Here is a 20,273-nt window from a genome sequence, read left to right on the forward strand (position 1 = left end):
TTCTCCATCTCATGCTCCATCAATATACCAAATACTACGCAAGTATGCAGGATTCCTCATCTTAATCACATTTAAATTAGCACTGATGTAAATACCATGAAGAGAATTTAATAGTGCAGTAGAAAACCTGTAAACATGCCCGTGGCATTATTTTCCTGTCGATTACACCGCAATATACAATAAAAAAAACCCCATAAAATAACTAAAAGGGCTCATGTCTGTATATGCAATTTCGTTAAGAGAATAAAGATCTAAAACAATCTGCCATTAAATTATCAACAGAAAGAGAAAAAACAATTCCTGAATAATAAAAGAAAAGCCTCTTGTACATTGAGATTGTTCTTTAAACCCCCTCTATCACTAACTTTACCCCCGTTATTCTTACATCTGCATTAAGTGTTCAGCCCCCAGTCAGATGTGTGAGCCACATCTTCTCTTATGTGGAAGGACATTTGAAAATGTGGTAGCCTGAAGATAGGGCCGGATTTGCTGTAATCCGTGTCGTCATTTCCCTGATAACCCGAATCCAGATTGCTTTCCCTTTTTCTTCTGAGCCCCAGTGTCCCCATCTTTATAGAATAAAACATCTATGAGCATATTTGTTGAGGACTGGCTCTCTTCATTGCAAACATCTTTCATTGATCGTTTCCACAATTATGCTTGAAAAGCCAGGATGTGCGTGCGTGCGTGCGTGCGTGTGTCCGTGTGTGTACATATATGTGGGTTCGTGTGTATGTCTACACAGTGCCTCCCCACTTACAGTCACATTCTTCTTGAGTGAATACACAAACTGACCCCAGTTTGAATGAAATGAGAATTCACTTGTGGCACATTTAGCTAGTCCCGGCCCCACGTATATTCTTTGCCCCAAAGAAATGTGGTTCCTGGCCCCTAGATTCTTCCAAGAGCAAAATGTTACCCCTGTAAGACTCAGTTGTATGAGATTTATTTAAATGCTGGGGGCATTCTTTACACGTTATAAGATTACCAAAGTTCATGCCCCAAGGAGTCATCTGTATACAAATTCATTATCCTCACCCCTTGTGTTCTTCATGGCCCCATCCAACCCTGTGGACTTCAACATCTGACCAAGTTTCCGATTGTAATGTGGCTTCATTTTCTTTTGTGCTAACTAGGGTCAACAAGCATGTGCTTTAGCATGACAGCCGTTCCTCTCAAGTAACTTTTTCAATCTTGGAATATCAGTGGCACTTCCTTTGCAGACGAGGAAGGAGATGGCTGACAAAAATATTGGCCCATGATAACAAGCTGAAGAAAGAAGGATGGGTCCGGGGGCCAAATGGGTTTGGGACCCATGGGGTCCCGTGGCTTCAGAAAGTTCCCTTGAAAACTTTCAGAGTGGACATTTTTCAGACTTTCGTTTGTATACAAATCACTTGGAGGTCTTGTTAAGGGACAGCCTCTGATTCTCTAAGTCCGGATGGGGTCTGAGAGTCTATATTGCTAATAAGCTCCCAGATGGTGCTGATGTTGCTGGTGTTGAATAGAAAATAGCAGTACATTCCGACCAAAAAATTAATAGCATCAAGTCCATTTGTGTATGTTTTCTCAACTGTTTACCCCTGGTTTGATCAATTTCACTCCTACAATTCAATCCAACGAAGAAAGGCAAAAACGGAACTATGATTTTTGTGAGCACAGAGTCCCTTGCCCCTTTTTATGTATTACCAGTAGCTTCCATTGTATATATAGCATTTTCTTTCCTTGAAAAGAAGAGGGTGCTTTAAAGCAATGGTATAAAGGAATACCGAACCACATTTCAACTCTCGGCCATAACGTCTTTGATAATTGTTTTGAATAAATACCTTATATGATGGCTGATATCCTGTATAGAAATGCACTTCCTTTCAATACCAGCATTGCTAACTGTCTGTCCACCCGGCAGGACATTATTTCAATTGCCCTACATCAAGTTTGTGGAAATGTAGCCCCATTTTAGGAAATACGAATTTTGAGAGTTCGCGGCAGACAAAGCATTGGAAAAGGAACTCCTCAAACGTGGCGATGCTTGCTTAGGCACTAGATCCAAGGGGCGGGGGGTGATTTTGTATGTGTGTGCAGCTTTTTAGGGTGAATCCACACCTTCACGTTTTCACGGTGACCTCTGCATTCTAAGGGAGCTCGGACGCGGAAAGGGCTCCCAGGGTTCAACCCGGGGCGTTCACTGACATCAGACGTTGCTCTGTTGTAACAAAAGAGTTCTCAGCTCCCTTTCCCTCTGCTCCTCCTGCCTGTACTTCTCCTCAAGTTTCTGCTTCTCAGAATCCGCACAGTAAAAGGTGCAGTCTGGGCTCTTTCGGATCTGTTCGAACTGACTGAAATCAGCCACGTACTTTCCGTTCTTGGAGAGAGAAACTACAGGCACAAATTCAAAGCCCCAGTAGATCTCCTCTGGGATATAAGACGTGCGGCTCTGGCAGACCGCGCTGGTGGATTCCACGGTGGCATTGAGGAGGACGACGAGCTCAAACTCCTTTTCCTTCAGGTTTTGGGGCGTGAGGTCTCTCAGGGGGCTCGTCTCATCCAGCACGTGGTAGAATGTCATGGGCAAAATGAGGAAGGGGCTCTCCGAAGAGGAGTCCACGTGGAATTTGACGGTGGCTTGGTTGAGCAGGATCCGCTCCCCCTCCTTGGTGACGTGGGTCTGCAGGAGCTTGCCAGAGAGCTGGCATTGGATCAGGAGGCTCTTCCTCATGTTGGCCACCTGGATCACCAAACACAGCTTCCCGTTCTGCTTGGTGATGACCGCGCAGTGGCTGAACTTGATGGTCTCCGCCCGCTTTTTGGGTCTGGCAATCTTGGCCAGGAAGGTGCCTGTGATGAAGATCTCAATCAAGGTTGTGATGACCAGCTGAGCGACCAACAGGAAAATGGCATGAGGGCATTCCTCCGTGATGGAACGGACTCCGTAGCCAATGGTCGTCTGGGACTCCAGGGAAAAGAGAAACGCCCCAGTGAGAGAGTCCACCTTCATGATGCAGGGGGTGTGATTCGAAACGTCCTCGCTCGGCTCTAAGTCCCCATGAATGAACGCGATGGCGTAGTAGATCACTCCAAAAAGGAACCACGTCATCACAAACGTGGCGGCAAACAGGGTGAGCTTGTATCTCCACTTCATGTCGATGACGGTGGTCCACAAGTCTTGAAGGTAGAGTAAGTATATGCCATCCACTTTGTCAATTCGCACATTGCTGTGCCCGCTCTTGGACATGACTCGGGGCCTGTTGGTCTTGAGTCCAGCTCCTGAAGGTTGCCTCACGAGGGGAGCGCTGGACATGCTGAGGTGAACGGCGTCCATTGTCAGGCTCTTGGGACCACCTAAGGAGATGACGAAGAAAGATGTTCCATTATTGTCACGGGTGGTAGGACGCCCAGAAAACAGACACAGGATAATCAGGTGAAATATGTAGGAGTATATACGGACGTATATGAGAAAGGAGAATTTGGAAGGCAAGACTCGTCTGCTAGTTCTGGAGGAAGGCAGTAGGGTGGAGTGAGGGGCATGGAATCTGGAGATAAGCAAACCTGGGCTGAATGCTGACTCTCCAATTTATTTGCTGTGTGACCTGGGACAAGCTATGCAGTCTCTCTGGATCTCAGCTCCCTAATCTGTAAGATGGGAATACAACCTACTCCTCAGAGTTTGTGTGATGGTTAAATGAGATAATGACCAGAAAGTTTGCCAAAACGAAGCCTCACCCTCAAAAACGACGCTGAGCTTCTCGTTGTGAAATGACACACACATGTGTCTACCCCACAGAGTATGACGAATGTTTGTGTATACTCAGCTACCACAGATTTCCGATTCTGGAAAATTTAAAAATAAGTTGACCGAGCATAGGGTCGGTACTGATATAACTAAAACATACCATCTATAAGATAGTGTTGATGCAGCAATAGAGAATATTACTCCATATTTTTAAAACTTGGGTAATATCAATAAACTTTTTAAAAACTTACCCTTTCGTGTGGCATTCTCTGCAACAGAAATTCACTCCCCCCCCCCAGTGAATAATCTATCATCTATCACCTCTCCTACTTCTTGATTACATGGGAAAGCATTAAATTATCAAACAACCAACACCAACCACATAGTGAATAATTACACTTTCTTAATAGCTCAGTCGATACGCTGGTTATTCTTGGGAAAATGCTGTAAAATCCCACGTTAGACATGACATTTAGGTATGGCCCAAAATTTCTGCATTACTCCTTTAGAACCAACTAGAACCATCACAGGAACCTCTTTTCAAAAATTAAACAACAAGTAAGCAAGGGCAGGCATCCGACGCTGTGGCAGAACAGTCCCACCTAGAAGACACGTCAGGCTCCCGCGCTAAGTCCCAGGGAACGCTCCCCTCTGCATCAACAGACAGGAACAGACTGGGTGTGAGGCCACACGGCGTCTTATACTACCTGCCTGGTGACGGGAATAAATCACCCCTACCTTCCTTGAAAAAGATGTGAGGGAGTACGGGAGAACACCACCTGGTCGGCATGGGTTTTTCCCACCTCACTGGTATTTGGAGGATAAAGGAACCCTCCCCCTGTCTAAAAAGGAACTGAATACAGTGGTCTGTGATTCATGCAGGAATCTTTGCCGTTAGAGCAGCACTGTCTCCATAGAAGTTTTGGAAGCAATCTTCTGGGCAAACCCCTTCAAGGAAAGTGAAACCATCCATTAGCAGCTAACACTTGTTGGGGATTCAGTAAGTGGTTGCACTTTTTAATTTTCCTGTTTCATGAAGAGCGTGTCATTTCCAGAGCTGCCCTCGAAATGTTTCTTTCCCCCCCTTGGGAAGGAAAGCTACTTTTTCATTTTCACTGCAGAGAAGGGCCCTACGCTATTCAGAATGTCTTGTTCTTGCTGCAGCCTCTTCCTCGTATTTGGAGGTCGATTTAGAAGGAAAACACAGGATGAGCTTCGGCTTTATCAGCCCCTCAGCGGCATTTCTCAGTCAACTAAGAGGAAAGTGACCCCAACGAAAGTTTGGAAACAAAACGCCATGCTGCCATGCCGGGAGGCATAGCCACACTCAAAACACGAGCACCAGTAACACAAATGCAGCTTATGTGGAAGTAGACACATGCACCCCATGAGAGAGAGAGAGAGAGAGAGAGAGAGAGAGAGAGAGACTGCCAGGGGAAAGTGCATGCCATTCCATCCACTGGAATAAAAACAGAGGCTTAAGTTTTCAAGAGTGAGTGACACCCGAGTGTCCTGCGGGCATGAGCGGCGCTCCAAGCTCAAGCTCAGCTGTCTGCCAGATTCTGGAGAAGTTGGCCCCTGTGTACGTGAAGGCAGTGCCATGAAGCTTCTGTTTTAACCTCCCTTTAAAAGGGGCAACGGGCCAGGCTTGGGATGAGCTGGATCTTTTCCCTCTTTCTGCTGAGAGCTCTTTTCTGTCGCACTGCTGCCCATCTAGTGTTGGAGGTGACGACACCAAGAGCCATCGGAGATCGGTGGTCTTAAAAGGGAGAACGCGACCGACGGCCTCTGGGGGAGGGGTGGGGGTCTTGGGTTCAGCACCTCTCTGTGGGAAAGAGCCGCTGGGGGGGGCCACACTCACGGGGTGAACGCGTTTTCCCTCCCTCTCAATCTGCCCTCAGACTGTTTACTACCTGGTCACTCCCTCAGCAGGTCAGAAGGCGTCTTCTTCGAGGCAGGTGGAACGTGCTCGCTCCCCTTCGCCCACCTGGCTACCAGGGGATGCTGCTTCTGCCTGAAAGAGAGAGAGACGCGTGGCGTTCACAGGTGTTTACAAAGAGACTGACCCGGTGAGACTGACCCTTAACCATCGCCCCCCCCCCCCGCCCCAGGGCTAGGGCCCTAGCGTTCACCTTCCAATCCCTGGTATTCTGGCAAGGTGCCCAGAGTAGACCAAAGGCTGAAGGAGTGGTTTAAGAATTAAACCGAAGGCCCAACCACAGCCCTTCCTACAGAATTCCCACCCTGTGGAGGGAGCTCAATAGTAAAACACCCTGGAAAGAGTGGGTTAACTCACCCCCATTGAGGCCCACTCTCAACTGACCAGCAAACAGGGAGGCAGGAAGGGGAAGTGCAGAGGAAGTAAACACCGAGCACTGGAAGGGAAGAGTCTAGAATATTTTTACCGCCTGTGGAAATGCATTATTACTGTTGAGTCACAGAACATCAGAGCTGAAAAGATTGTCAAACCCAAGGCGTCTGACACACATTTTTCAAACGAGGAGACCGACCCGGGAGGTCAGAGCGACTGGTCTTCATCACACAGCTGGCTCACGGCGGAGAAAGAACAAAGCCCAAAGCCTTTAAAAACTAGACCGGAGCCCTTGTCCATACACCACACGTGCCCCTTCAACCTCCAAAGTGTAACGTAATCTGTTCGCACTTCGAAAGGCTCTTTTGCATCCTTCTCTTCTGGATTGCTTCTTCCGAAGGTAGCTATCTGCAGACCTCCCCACCTTTCTGTCCGTCTTACACGCAGGGGCACCCGTATGCCTCCCACTTCCTCTCTGGGCCGCCGGGTACTGTGAACAGTTACCAGACGTACCCTGTCCTCACGTCAGTGGCCCCGGTTATCGACCCGTACGGCCCTTTGCACACTCGATTCTCGCTGTGTGTCCGCGGGGCTCGGCAAACGCTCTCTTCATCACTGCCCCTATTGTCACCCGTAACCATCATCTGTGAAGATCCTGCGTCTCCTCCTTTGCACCCACCCATCTGACCCGTATGCTTCACCATTCGTGTTTCGTCACGCGCGCCCAACTGACAGCATTGCATTCTGCAGCAGACGTCGTCCTCGAAACTGACTCCGGGGTCCATACACACACTCGTTCCACATAATTTTATGTCACGGACTTAGGTATTCTTCCCCTAGTGGTTCTGCAATCTACCCGGCTTCACTTCTGACGCGTTAAGAAACAACAGCGGTTTCCAAAAGCTAAGGATGGAAAGAGCGATACAAGATACGCTCCCCTAACGTCCCCTCTTCTCATCCCACAAACAGGCAATATTCCATACAAACCATTAGAGTCTTCTTTAGTCTCTGGAAATCGTATATATTTCTCCGGTTTTCATTATCTTGTTCCGACATGTGGGCTGGGAATGTAATCTTAGCAGGGTGATATCTTTATAAAGTGTAGTCCTTGAAACTACTGAACGGAGAGGTCAACCTCCCTCTCTACTTCAAGCCAATAACGCACACATGGAATGAAGTCATTTATTGCTTATGGTGTGTAGCGTTTGTTTTCTGGAGATAAAGGAAAGAAAAACATATTTTTGAGACAGAACTAGACAGCGGGCACATTGAAAAAGGTATGTAGTGATATGACGAACTACACTTCCAGTCTTGAGGACGAAACAGTGAGAATGGAAAAAACTAAAGGGAGTTCCCATCACCTCCCCAGAGAGGAGAAAGTGCCAGCAGAGAAAGAGGGTCTTATAAGAATGGGTGATCAGGGGCGCCTGGGTGGCTCGGTCGGTTAAGCGTCCGACTTCAGCTCAGGCCATGATCTCACGGTCCGTGGGTTCGAGCCCCGCGTCGGGCTCTGTGCTGACAGCTCAGAGCCTGGAGCCCGTTTCGGATTCTGTGTCTCCCTCTCTCTCTGCCCCTCCCCTGTTCATGCTCTGTCTCTCTCTGTCTCAAAAATAAATAAACGTTAAAAAAAAAATTAAAAAAAAAAAGAATGGGTGATCAAAGAAATCAGCCACGGTGAGCTGGAACACTCTGTCCTATCAGAGAGAAGTCAGTCTATAAATGACCAGAAAGCCATCGACCAAGTAGAAGACATAGGTATGCATGTAATAAGCACGAAGAGAGTCCGAATAGAGTTAGAAGTGGTCCAACGTGGGAAAGATCCAGATGAATAATAACAAGGGCAATAATAAAACAAAGTTGCAGATAAATTATAGACATCGTCATCAACATAGATAACAGTACGGAGCCATGTGCCAGCCATCGTTCTCAGTGTTTTCCACGCGTGTACTCAACCGTCACACCAAGCCCACGAGGCAGGCGCCGTCATTAGTCCCACGAGGAGGAAACGGAGGCACAAAGAGGTTGAGCGACTCGCCCAAGTTCCCAACAGCTGACATGAGGCAGTAGTGGCCCTGTGAAGCTCCCGTGCCTGCCCTCTCTGCCACCTTGACGAAAGTGCTCCAGCTTTAGCTGCATCAGAATCACCTGGAGGGGTCAGAGTTTCCGGTTTCAGTAGCTTTGGGATGGAGCCCGAGAATCTGTGCATCCAACAATCTCCCAGGTGACGCTGCTGTTCCAGGAATGCACGGTTGAAAACGACCACACTGCGATAGGCGGGTGGAATGAGAGCGATGGCTTCTCCCTCTTGATGAAGACCCTTATCCCCTCACTCTCCCTGAACGTTCTGAAATAACACTTGCACACAGGCGCGGAGAACATCAGGTTGTTAGTTTCCAGAGATGTCCAGTCTCCACCGTGCTCGTAGATGAATGCCATCCACCTCGTGGGCCGGTGATAAGTACTGATTTTTTAAAGCATGAAAGAATGATTTTCCCCCTCCTACGTAGCACGCCACTGATTCCTTCTAAAAACTTAGCACTCCGTTGAGTCCAGCTTTGAGAGTTTTCAATTTGTCCGTCCTGATACTTCATTCTGTATTCCCTGGTGGGCAGAAAAAGAACTGATTTTCAGCCACAGAAAAGCAGCTGATAACAAAACAAGGAGGCAGCAGGGATCCCTCAACCAAAACTCAAGTGATGTCGCATACCTTCAAGGGGAATGGGCCCCAAATCAAACCATGACTTCGGATTTCCAGACGAAAACTGCAATTGGAGGGGATCTGACCTTAAGTTCTATCAAAACAGGTTCCTGTTTATAGGAAAAGTTGCTTTGAAAGCTTTCTTGGATATCAAATATTTCCAACAAAACATTTCTTGGACGATCTGTCTCCTCGCTATGAATCCAAAATACCTGGATTAAATTTCACTTTCAGGAACCACGGTTTTAACTAGTAACTAGAAAAAGACATGCTCGACAAGAATGTGCTTGGGGTTCACTGAACTCAAAAGGTTTAAAAATAATTGAAAATAAAATCAGTGAGGCTTGGCTTTCCTCTCTTTGGATCCTGTGACTGTGGCCACTCAAATTCATGTGCTGGGACCTTTGGCTTTGGCCTCATGCCATATTCTTCCCCGCTCTCCAAAGCAGCCTAGGACTCGCAATTCTCAACTCCATCCGTGTCAGCTGAGGACACACATGGCTTTTCCCAGGTGGTCTCAGCAATGGACATGTCTACCGAGAAAGAAGAAGGTGGACAAAGTTGACTCCCAGCAGATCCCAATGGGTGGCTCTTTGGTTCTTATCTGCCGAGGAAATGACTCTTCATTCTGAAAGCCCATTTTTCCCCTCAGGCCCTTGAGAACTGAGCTTGATTAGGAAGAATGATTGGTCTTTCTCCTCCATAAAAATCTGAAGGATCCGAAGGGCAGTGACGGTTGAGACTATGGGAAGTTTTCACCGAGTTTCCTCTGTCTTGATCTATATTTTGAGCATAAGAACTTGGATCCTAATCGACAAAGCTGTGGTTGACTACTGGTTGTTGTAGCTGATTGTGGCTTCCAGTTATGTGCTGTCCCTTTCGGCTGGGTCCGTCGAGAACGAATCTTTCCCTGGGTCTGTCCCTGGGAGTAGGAAATGGAGACTCCGTTTCCATCCTTTTGTGTCAGATGCGGTCATGTGACTGCATCAGCCAATGGAGTGTGAGCCTCAGTGACTCCTGCCCGAACAGAGGCAGCCGGCGGACTCCTGGCAGGGTCTCTGGTGGGTCTCGGATGGGGCAGCTCCTTCTTCTGGAGAATGGGAGAAGGGAGACACCAGTGGCTCAGCTACAGCTACAGCTACAGCTGAGCCAAGGCTAACTTGCAACAAGGGTGAGAAAAAAAAAAACTCTTGTAGCCTAAGTCACTGGATTCTTGGAACTGATTGGTACTGAAGCAAAGTCTAGTGAAAGCCTGACCACAGGGACACAGCTAGTGTAAGTTTTTGTCTTAGTATGACAGGAGGAGACAGGATTCAGTAGGCCGAGAGGGAAAGACTAGGACCTGAGGTCCCCGGGTGGGCAAAAACACCTGTTTTGGAACCATGCTGGGAGTGTCTGATCACTTCCCCTCAGGAGTAAGGTTCCTCTTAAGAATGGAACAGACCCCACCTACTCCCCCTCAGGTTTCCCTCAGGGATTTGACCAAAGACCTAAGTATGGCCATAGACCACCCCTCGTACAATGAGAGCCAATCAGGAACGGACACCCCAGCACCTAGAGCTATCAGGCCAATGAGGGAAGAATCTGAGAAGGAACCAGGGGGAAGAACGGGGGGAGGGCTGACCAGAACCTTACAAAACAAGGACCCTGGCCTCTAGTCCTCACACACTTTCGAATGTCGCCTCTCTGTAAAGACAGCTTTCCTACTATTCTTCTTTCTGATCTTACATTCTAATAAACTTTTGTCCGCTGCTCATTTTGTGGCCACCTCTTTGTTCTTCAAAGCCTCATGAGGCTTTGAATAATCTGTGATGAGAGACACACGTTATCATTACAGACAGCTTTCATTTGGGAAAGGGACTACTTAAAAGGAACCAGGAACCTTCCAAAGTAATGACAGACAGTATTGTATGCAATCCTTCCCTTTCCCTCATGAAGAAAGTATTTTCTTGATTTTCTAAAGGAGGAAACGAAGCTTAGTTGAAGTAATTGACACGTGTTCACAGAGTTCATTCATGGCGGACCTTGTTGGCAAACTAGACCTGTCTCCAGAGCTATGTTCCCACGTGGCCACTGTGGCCCTCGGTCATCAAATTCAACTCACAAAGAGCATCTCTACTCATGATGAACATTCATGGAGCATAATGGAAGTTCCTGCTCACTACATGTGAGCATCCATTACAGAATACATAGCTATGGTTGATTTATTGCTGATACCCTGTCAGACCGTATAGAGGTGTCACATATTAATTTGAATTCTGTCATTGATTCTGAAAGAGGGACTGCTATTATTTGAGGGTTCCAGGTTAGGAAACTGGGATACAGCACGTGGTTTGCTTGAGCCTGTGCTCCAAGCCTCTCGTCTCTACGCCATGACGTCTCTAGCTCCCGTGGGCCTCAGATCACCCAGAGGTCTGGAAACATGGCTGCGTCCCACCCCAAGCTCCTGATTCAGCGGGTCTAGAGTGGAACCTGAGAATCTGCATTTCTAATAAGTTGCCAGGTGATGCTGGCCCTGCTCCTCTTGAGACTACGCTTTGAGAGCGTGACCTACACTATGCACGGCCTAATGAATTGCATAAAATATGTAGGAAATTCCCAAGCACATAAATTGGGTTGTCTCAAACGTTCGTCGCTTTCAAACAAAGGAATGGGCCCTTTGGTGTAAGAACGAAGAGAAAGTTAGTGGGGTTAAATATACAATTATGGTAGCTGCCCAGTAGAGTTTTCAATCACCAGGAGAAGGGCCCCAGGGGATGGAAGTTCAGGTACATTGTCTTGGGGGAGGGGTGGGAATGAGAATCTGGGGGGAAAGGAAAGCAACTGATTGAAAGTTTCCCCGAAGTCTCCTCCCCGAATGGTGGGTGTCATTCTGTTCGTTGGCCAAGAATGTCGTGGGCCTAAGGAGGGAACCTAGACTCTATGGTCGAAAGAGTTGGAGCTGAAAGTTCTTAGCAGTCTTTTGTTAAGCCTTCCCCCAAGCACGTGGTGCAGGCGTGCCACACATAAAGGGGTTTGTGCTCAGATAACGAGGGGGAAGTTTTGCCTACCAAACAGCCAAACAGCTCACAATCTCTACCCCCTGGAGACGGACCCCTCATGTTTGTGTGTTACAGGGTCTGAGAAGTCCTGCTGAGCTATGCCCGGCATTTCTAGCACAGTCCGAGGAGTGCGGACTCAGTTTAAACTCTGCACTTTGTATCTGGGGGGAAACAGGATGGAAGCAAGCAAGGCTTTGTGCCTGTCCATCCATCTTACGGGCAGGTGTCTGTCTGTGTTGCCATGAGATCGGTACCGTAGAAGGGGGTGAATCCGCAACCCCCCCCAAAAGCTGCAGCATCAGTATCGCTTCGAAGTTCATTTGAAATATCAATTAAGCGACGAATGGATAAAGAAATTGTGGTTCATATACACAATGGAATACTACTTGGCAACGAGAAAGAATGAAATCCGGCCATTTGTAGCAACGCGGGATGGAACCGGAGGGTGTTATGCTAAGTGAAATCAGTCAGGCCGGGAAAAACAGATACCATATGTTTTCACTCTTATGTGGATCCTGAGAAACTTAACAGAGAACCATGGGGGAAGGGAAGAGGGGGGAAAAAGTTATAAACAGAGAGGGAGGGAAGCAAACCGTAAGAGACTTAAATACTGAGAACAAACTAAGGGTTGTTGGGGGTGGGGGAGAGGGGAAAGTGGGGGATGGGCATTGAGGAGGGCACCTCGTGGGATGAGCACTGGGTGTTGTATGGAAACCGATCTGACAATAAATTATATTTAATAAAAAAATAAAAAATAAATGAAATGTCAATTAAGTTTCACACTTCAGCTGCTGAATCACAATCTCTCAGGCGCTGCCCCCAAAACCTGGGTCTTAAGAAGAATCCAACTTCCCAAAGGATTATATGGCCAGAGCTTGTCAGCAATGGCTTGGTGGGTTGACGAGGTCTTTCTTGTGCCCTATTATCCATTGGAAAAGCAACAAGTACTCCTTCAAAGACAAATCCTGCATTTTGCATTGCATGTGAGTGTCTAATGATCCAATTTGCCGCTGTGGTCAAATACTTAGACTTTTCCCTATGTTTCCATTCCATTATTATTGTTTCAAATTCCATAAGTACTAAAAAAAATCCTTTTCCATCTCTAAATGTGGTTTGCATAGTTATACACTTTACCCCTCAATGCAGATTCTTTTTTTAATTTTTTTCATTCCATAGAACATCAACCTTTCTCTGCTCGGCAAAAACAAGTTTAAACAGACACAGGGTTCAACAGGAGACTCATTTTCCATTTTCCATGGCAAAGAATCTGAGCACTGGAATAAGGCAGAGGTATCATTTGCAGAATATTTTTGCAAAGACAGTTTAATTTCCAGCCCTTTATTTGTGAAAGAGCTGGCTAACCTAAATAAAACATTATACATCTGTCTGTTGTTACAAGTGACCAACTTAGCTGAACGTTATTACTTAATAACAGCTAACTTTCCTATAGAGTAAGAGAGTGCAGCAGCTAAAAAGCAAATGGAAATTTCCTTTGGTTTACCACCGTTCGTCTCTCCGTGCTCCGACATGTGAAGAACTTGGGTAATAGGCATACGCTCCCCTCTAATCACAGCATGGCTTGGATGTGCATTGTTGTGGAATGACTGGTAAAACAGGAAAATTTATGTCTGGGGGGAAAAAAAAACAACCAACCAAGACGAATTGTATTGCGTTAGCCTCCCTAACGCACTGCCCCCGGTTTTCTCTTCGGGGAAGAGATTTCTTTAACTCGTGGATTCTCACTCTTCTTGTCTGGATGAGCTCAAATGTAACACAGAGAAGGCGGCTCAACAGGGTCCCATTCAGATTTTAGCCAAAGAGAATAGAATGCCGAGCGTTTGGGTTTGTCTGACCGTAACCTGGAACACATTAGAATGAATGCGTCTGCTTTTGCCGACAGTACTCGTAGAGAAACAAATATTTTATTTGGTGTATTCTGTTTAATAAAACTCAAGCTGAGCATGGCTGGAGCATTAAAAGTGGAAGGAAAAAAAATGGGAAGCCAGCCAGGACGGTTCGTTTTCCGTAACCTTCATCTCAGCACTGTTTGCAGAGCACCTCAGTGTTGTTACAATGCATCATTACATAGTTGGCAAAATTTCACGTTGATTTGCCCCTTAATGAGTCTCTCACTCCCTCAGACTCTGAATTCACCACCTTTAACCCCTCCCATTTTCCTTGCCTCACACACATAATATTTTTACTATAATAAAGGCATAGAGATATAAAAAAGCGTATCACGTTATAAATCTACATACCGATTTCAGGCTGCCTTGTTTTTCTGGCTGCACGCGGACTACTTTTTCTTCTGTTTAGAATAAATTTGGAATTGTTGGTCTCTATCAATTGATGATTAATGGCCTCGGGGGTGATTCACCTGGACACAAGAGTGGAATTCTTCTCCTTGTTGTTTTCCACGCACACCATTATCATAATTGGAATCTCGTCCCAGACAAAGGAAATTAGGGCTTTTGCTTGATTTGGAACCTAGTTACTTAACAATGGGATCAGTGTCAAAAGATTTTGAAATTCAGTCTCACTGTCGGCTTAAACTTTGACCACGTTTCTCTGATAGAGAAACTGGATATCACAGGATCTCAGGGGAACACAGTTTATACCCAAATTCTTGGATTGTGGTCAAATGACTTGAAGGAATGGTCATATTTCTGAGCTGTCTGCCTGTTGCAAAGTTGAAAACATAGGAGCTTATGGTGACTGAGTGATCATAAGAAAATCTCAAACTTCAAAATCCCTTTCCATCCAAAGTCTGAGACCCTTGGCAGTTAAGTAATCTCCATCAGTAAACAGTATAAGAAGACACTTTCTAACCATCTATAGTTAATTAGCTGGAGGACTATCAGCCCAATTTTGGTGATTTTAGGGGTTGCCAGGTAGAATAGGAGATTCCCGGTCAAAAATGAATTTCAGGCAAACCACCAATGATTTTCTACTATAACTATGTCCCATGCAATATTTGATATATACTTACACTAAAATTATTTGTTGTGTATCTGAAATCCATAAATATGTACTATATAGATATAGTACAAAGGAGACCTATATTTTTTTTAAAAAAATTAATGTTTATTTTTGAGAGACAGAGAGACAGAGCACGAGCCGGGGAGGGGCAGAGAGAGAAAGACACAGAATCGGAAGCAGGCTCCAGGCTCCGAGCTGCCAGCACAGAGCCTGACACGGTGCTCGAACTCACAGACCGTGAGATCATGATCAGAGCTGAAGTCAGATACTCAACCGACTGAGCCACCCAGGTGCACCAAGAGACCTATATTTTTATTTTCTGAATCTGGCATCTCTAGGGAAGAACAAATGTATGCTCGTGGGTAGCTCAGAAGGTCAAAAAATGTAAAGACAAGTTTACTGCACAGACGACATTCTTAGAAGAGCAGCCGGTACTGGGAACCCTGCTGACTAATGTGACCATTGTAGGATGACAGAGAGTGGGGTCATTTCATGCCTGGTTCACCAGAAAGTATCAGAAAGTCTAGCTAGCCGGTCTCAGTTTTCATCTTTTAGCTCGGGGGTCCTTAACCACTTCTGCGTTAGGATCCTGGTGGTCAAACTGCCTTCCCAGAATGGGTTTACGCAGATGAAAATGATAGAAATATGATTACAGGGGCGCCTGGATGGCTCGGTCAGTTAAACGCCTGACTCTTGGTTTCAGCTCAGGTCATGATCTCACAGTTCATCAACTTGAGCCTCATGTCGGGCTTGACTCTGACAGCACAGAGCCTGCTTGGGATTTTCTCTCTCTCTCTCTCTCTGCCCCTCCCAAGCTTGTTCCCTCTCTCACTCTCAAAAAAGAAATAAACATTAAGAAAAAAAAGAAATATGATTACAAATGACACCGGTGACAGTAAAAGGCACTCATTAAAGCATTTACAAAAACAAAATTGGGCTTCTTTTTCAAGCATTATTTAATAAGCGCTAATGTTTTGAAAGTGCAGTGAGCAGAAATGGCGTTTCGAATCTTGGAAACAACTGTACATAAAGCGGAAATACTACGATTCCCCCTGTGAACGAATCCCAGTTGGGGGTAGAAGGGTTGCAAAAAAAGTATACATTTTGCTTACAGGTGATTGAGGGCGAACCGTGCCTCCCCCACGGACACTCTACCCCTAGCCTCCCCAGACTCCATGGACCTGGGTTTAAACCCTGCTGTGCATGAGGCCCCACGTGCTGGTCCTGTGGCAGAAATTAAGCCAATGTATTAAATCCTCCCCGACTGATTTCCCCAGTGACGCCCCTGACCCTTGTAACTGGATTTGCCTCTTCTAGAAGAGTAGCTGGGATACCGAACAACCAGAAGCACAGTCCATTCCTTATCCGGCGGGACATCACCGCACGGCCCGGGGTTGGCAGCGACCGGAACGATTCGTGTGACGGTCCCCGTGGGGAGACACCCCCCTCACCCCTTACTAGGAAGCAACCCTACGGTATCTTCTGACGAGGAAACAAAGGGGGAAATGACAGCTCAGAAACACACAGGAGCCGCTGTCTTCAGAGCCTGACACATTGCATTTCCCAGAATTGTGAAGCTGGATTTTTACAGTAAATGTACTATTCGGGCACATGCAACTTTATGTTACCATGATTTCATCATAACTCTTGCCAGGAAGAAAGAAAGCTTACTCATGCACAGAGTAGCTGTTCTGACAACACTCCTCTTTATAAATCCTCCCTACGGCTGCCAGGATAAGTCTTGCTCACCTTTGCAAAGCTAAAGTCTCCAGCTCTGCTCCCGCTTTACCTTTCTTCCCTTCAGGATGTAGCCTGGGTGCATCGTGGCCTCTTCCCCCGAGTTCAGTGCCCTCGGGGCTCCTGTCTCCCGCCTGCCACTCCTTCCTGAAGGTTCTCATTCTCCCCTTCTCGGGTTAATTTCCGCCTGTTCTTTAAAAGTCAGGTTGAACATTACCTCCTCTGGGCTTAAAAAAAAAAAAAAGCCTTTCTTCATAAACAGCATAAAGGTTAAGAGTACAGGGTCCTGCTTCTGTTAATAGTAGCTGTGTGACTTTCGACAGCTTACTTAACCCCTCTGGGCTCAGTTTCTCATGTGCGGAATAGTGACACTGAAAATTCTTACACATGATGGGGCCGTGTGAGGTTATAGTACATAAAGCACCATAGCGTGCTGCCTGCTCACACTAATTAATTATATAAGAGCTATTATCATTAGGTGCTTACAATAAACAAAATGTATGGAATATGAGGTACCAAAAGGAAATTCTGGTTCACACAGACGACTGCGGAGGGTTCTTACTTTGATTATAGCAAGTTCTTGTCAATGAATAAAAAACCATTGCTCCCCCCCGCCCCAAACAGCAACCTTTATAGACATACACTTCAAAAACATTTAAAAGGTGGAAAGTCTGAAGGTATTTCATTACTCGTTCCTTCATCTGAACGCCAAGAGATCACTGAGCACCTGTTATGTGCTAGGCTCGGCACCGGGTGCCGGAGCTCCAGCAGGGAATCAGAGACCAGCGTGGTTCTTGCTTTCAGGCAGTTGATGATAGAGCAGGGAAGGGAGGGATTAGATAAACCAGGAGAGGAATGTTTAAAGGTATTTGTGGGAAGCCTTAGGGAGAAATTCAGGACCGGATGGGAGAATCGAACCCGGGCTGTGTCATACATCCTAGTCTGGGGTCCCGGGAAGGCTTCCCTGGCGTTAAGGGGGAGACGTAAAGACTGAGGAGCACTCGGCAGGTAGGTAAGCGGGCTTGGAGTGAGAGGAGCGTTCCGGCCAGAGGGACACACGGTGTCTGCAAAGGCCCCGGGTGGCACGGAGCTTGCACCTTCCAGGGAGTAGGGGACTGGAGCAGAGTCAGGCAGGAGCTCGGGGCAGAGCCACGCCTCGCAGGACTTGGGGGCTCCTTGAGGACATCGCCTTCATCCTAGGGGAACGAGAAGCATCTCAGGGTTTCAGTCAAGGAAGAGAGGACCACCCTGGCTTTTAAAGTCACCGTGTTTGACACAACATGCAGAATCAGTTGGGAGAGGCTAGCATAGATGCTGGAAGGCTGGAGAGCTGGTGCTTTCGGTAATCCAAGCTATAAATACCGGTGCGTGGACAAGGACAGCGTCAGCTGACTGAGAGGAGCGGGGGGCTCTGAGTTACCTCTTCCAGACAGGGTCAATAGGCACTTGTAACAGGTGGGGGGCAGGGAGCAGGCGAGGTCTCCAAAATGACTCCTGACCTCCGGGCATGAAGATAAGGGGGATGGGATGTGGGGGGGAGGGGTGTTAAAATGAACATACTCATTCAGAGGAGACTGGATCTTCCACCAGAATTTAAAAATCATTCATAGATTCTCAGACACCCGTGCTGTTCAAACACTTGGATGGTATATGTGTGCGGAGCTCACCCCTGGTGACCCAGCCCCTGCAGGGGTGAGGTCTGGGGGAGCGCTCCGGGGTATGGGCAGGACAGACCTAAGCAGAGGTAAGACCTGGGGTCTGGGCTGATGTTCACAAGAGAGGGCTGGGCAGGAGGGATGCCTTTAATGTTTCATCCTGCAAATGGAATTTGAAACGTGTAAGTGGATGAGATTCTCCCGGACACGGAGTGTGGGAGAAGCAGTCCCCGTCTGAGCCTTGGGCAGCCCTGGGGACTGGCAGAGTTGGAGGCATTGGCAAAAGAGACCTAGAAGCCACTGGTCCAAGAAAAGTCATCACAGATTTTTAGAGACATGTCAGCCCATCTTGTCGCCCATGCAGAGATGAACGGCTTCATAGACGACTTCAGACAGGTCACTCGCCGTGGCTTTTTCTGGTGGAAACTGACAAAGTTACACCCAAAGTTTAAAATCTTTACTTAGGGGCGCCTGGGTGGCTCAGTCGGTTAAGCCTCCGACTTTGGCTCAGGTCATGACCTCACGGCTTGTGAGTTCGAGCCCCTCGTCGGGCTCTGGGCTGACGGCTCAGAGCCAGGAGCCCGCTTCGGATTCTGTGTCTCCCTCACTCTCTGCCCCTCCCCTGCTCGTGCTCTGTCTCTCACTCCTTCCAAAATAAATAAACATTAAATTTGTTTTTTAAACTCTTTATTTCTACCCTTTGACCCAGTGACTTTCTGTCTAAGAATTAATAAGAAGTACGAATTGGGATTAGGTACAAGAATGTCTTCTGCATTAGTCACAATATTGAAACATTCAGATCGAGCCGCATCACCAAAAAGAAAGAAACGATTTTACACGTGTAAAATATGTATAAGCTAAAACAGTGTGCAGTCTTTAAAAACCATGGCAAAACACTAAACGTGTCCCGTTGAAAACAGGAAGCTGATAAAGCTGGACGGACAGTGTGTTTGCTCCGTGTCTCCCTCTCTAGGTAAGATTAAAATGGAAATGCAGCTAACGTGTTAATAGCAGTTATCTCTTCAAAGGAGAACAAAATTAGGAGGGTTTGTCAACCAGACTTTCCATTTTATGGAGTTAATCTGAAAATTCAATTTCCCTAGTACAGACCTTTCCCAAACATTCCAGGTTTTACTGTAAATGAGAAGTACTCACTGTGCCCTACCGAGAAACTTTCCACATGCTGTGGTGGCCAAACCATACGAAATAATTTACTTTCAGAGACGTTTAGATTGTACCACCCCAAGGACCCAGTGTTCAGCAAGTGTCCAGGCTTATTATTCCACATCAGCTTCGGGCCTCATTTAATTGACTGGGTGGGAAGAGTTTGCATTCCACCCAACAGGTTTCCTGCCCCACGCCTTTGTTCAGGCGGGTCCCTTTGCCCCGAATTCCTTTCCTGTGCCCTATGTCTGGCAAACTCCTATTCATCCCTCAAAGCCCCGCTCAAACGCCACCTCCTTCAACTTCCAGGGAGAGTTCCCCTTGTTCCTTTCTGCTGCCTTTTGTAAGTCATTCACACCTCACAGTAACACTTAAGTGTGGCTGTACTGTTGTGTTTGGGACCCCTCTTTCTCCTTAAACCAGGCTCGGCGAGGGGGTGTTGCATTTAACTTTTTTTTTAATTTGATGTTTATGTATATTTTGAGAGTGAGACAGAGAGACAGAGAGACAGAGCATGAGCGGGGAAGGGGCAGAGAGAGAGGGAGACACAGAATCAGAATCAGGCTCCGGGCTGTGAGCCATCAGCACAGAGCCCCATGTGGGGCTCGAACTCATGAACCGTGAGATCGTGATCTGAGCCGAGGTCGGACGCTCAACCGACTGAGCCACCTAGGCACCCCATGGGTATTTCATTTAACTTTTAACCCCAAGGCCAACACAAGGACTGCCACATGGCAGGCACGTAATGTTGGAGGAAGAGTGGGGTGGCCGAAGATATCATGCAAGTGAACTCCCGGCCGTCCAGACTTAGTATCTGCTGAAGCTCATTTAAAGATATGCTGTCTGATATTGTGGGTCAGAGGGGAGGCCAGTCCAAGGCCTGGCATGTCAGAGAGAAGAGGGTACAAATATGCCAGTGACCTTGAATCACTGAACTACCAGTGAAGATTTAGACTTG

The 20,273-nt window shown here is 46.9% G+C and overlaps 1 protein-coding gene across 8 annotated transcripts in view; it reads right to left on the reverse strand.

Annotated features, from left to right (window-relative positions):
- Positions 1-485: 485 nt before the first annotated feature.
- KCNJ15 (potassium inwardly rectifying channel subfamily J member 15) overlaps positions 486-20,273 on the reverse strand; it is a 77,261-nt gene continuing 57,473 nt past the window's right edge. For 3 of the 8 annotated variants that reach the window (XM_049629248.1, XM_049629243.1, XM_049629246.1), the window contains 3 exons: positions 5,644-5,744; positions 3,721-3,828; positions 486-3,339 (listed from right to left, as the gene is read on the reverse strand). In XM_049629248.1, the coding sequence (XP_049485205.1) occupies positions 2,192-3,339; positions 3,721-3,766 (1,194 nt within the window). In that variant the 5' untranslated portion in view covers positions 3,767-3,828; positions 5,644-5,744 and the 3' untranslated portion in view covers positions 486-2,191. Of the gene's footprint in view, positions 3,340-3,720; positions 3,829-5,643; positions 5,745-6,026; positions 7,254-20,273 lie in introns of all 8 variants that reach the window. The other 5 variants (XM_049629249.1, XM_049629244.1, XM_049629245.1 and 2 more) reach the window with 4 other exon arrangements.

Source organism: Panthera uncia, chromosome C2 (assembly GCF_023721935.1).
Source record: "Panthera uncia isolate 11264 chromosome C2, Puncia_PCG_1.0, whole genome shotgun sequence".
NCBI classification, from domain to species: Eukaryota; Metazoa; Chordata; class Mammalia; order Carnivora; family Felidae; genus Panthera; species Panthera uncia.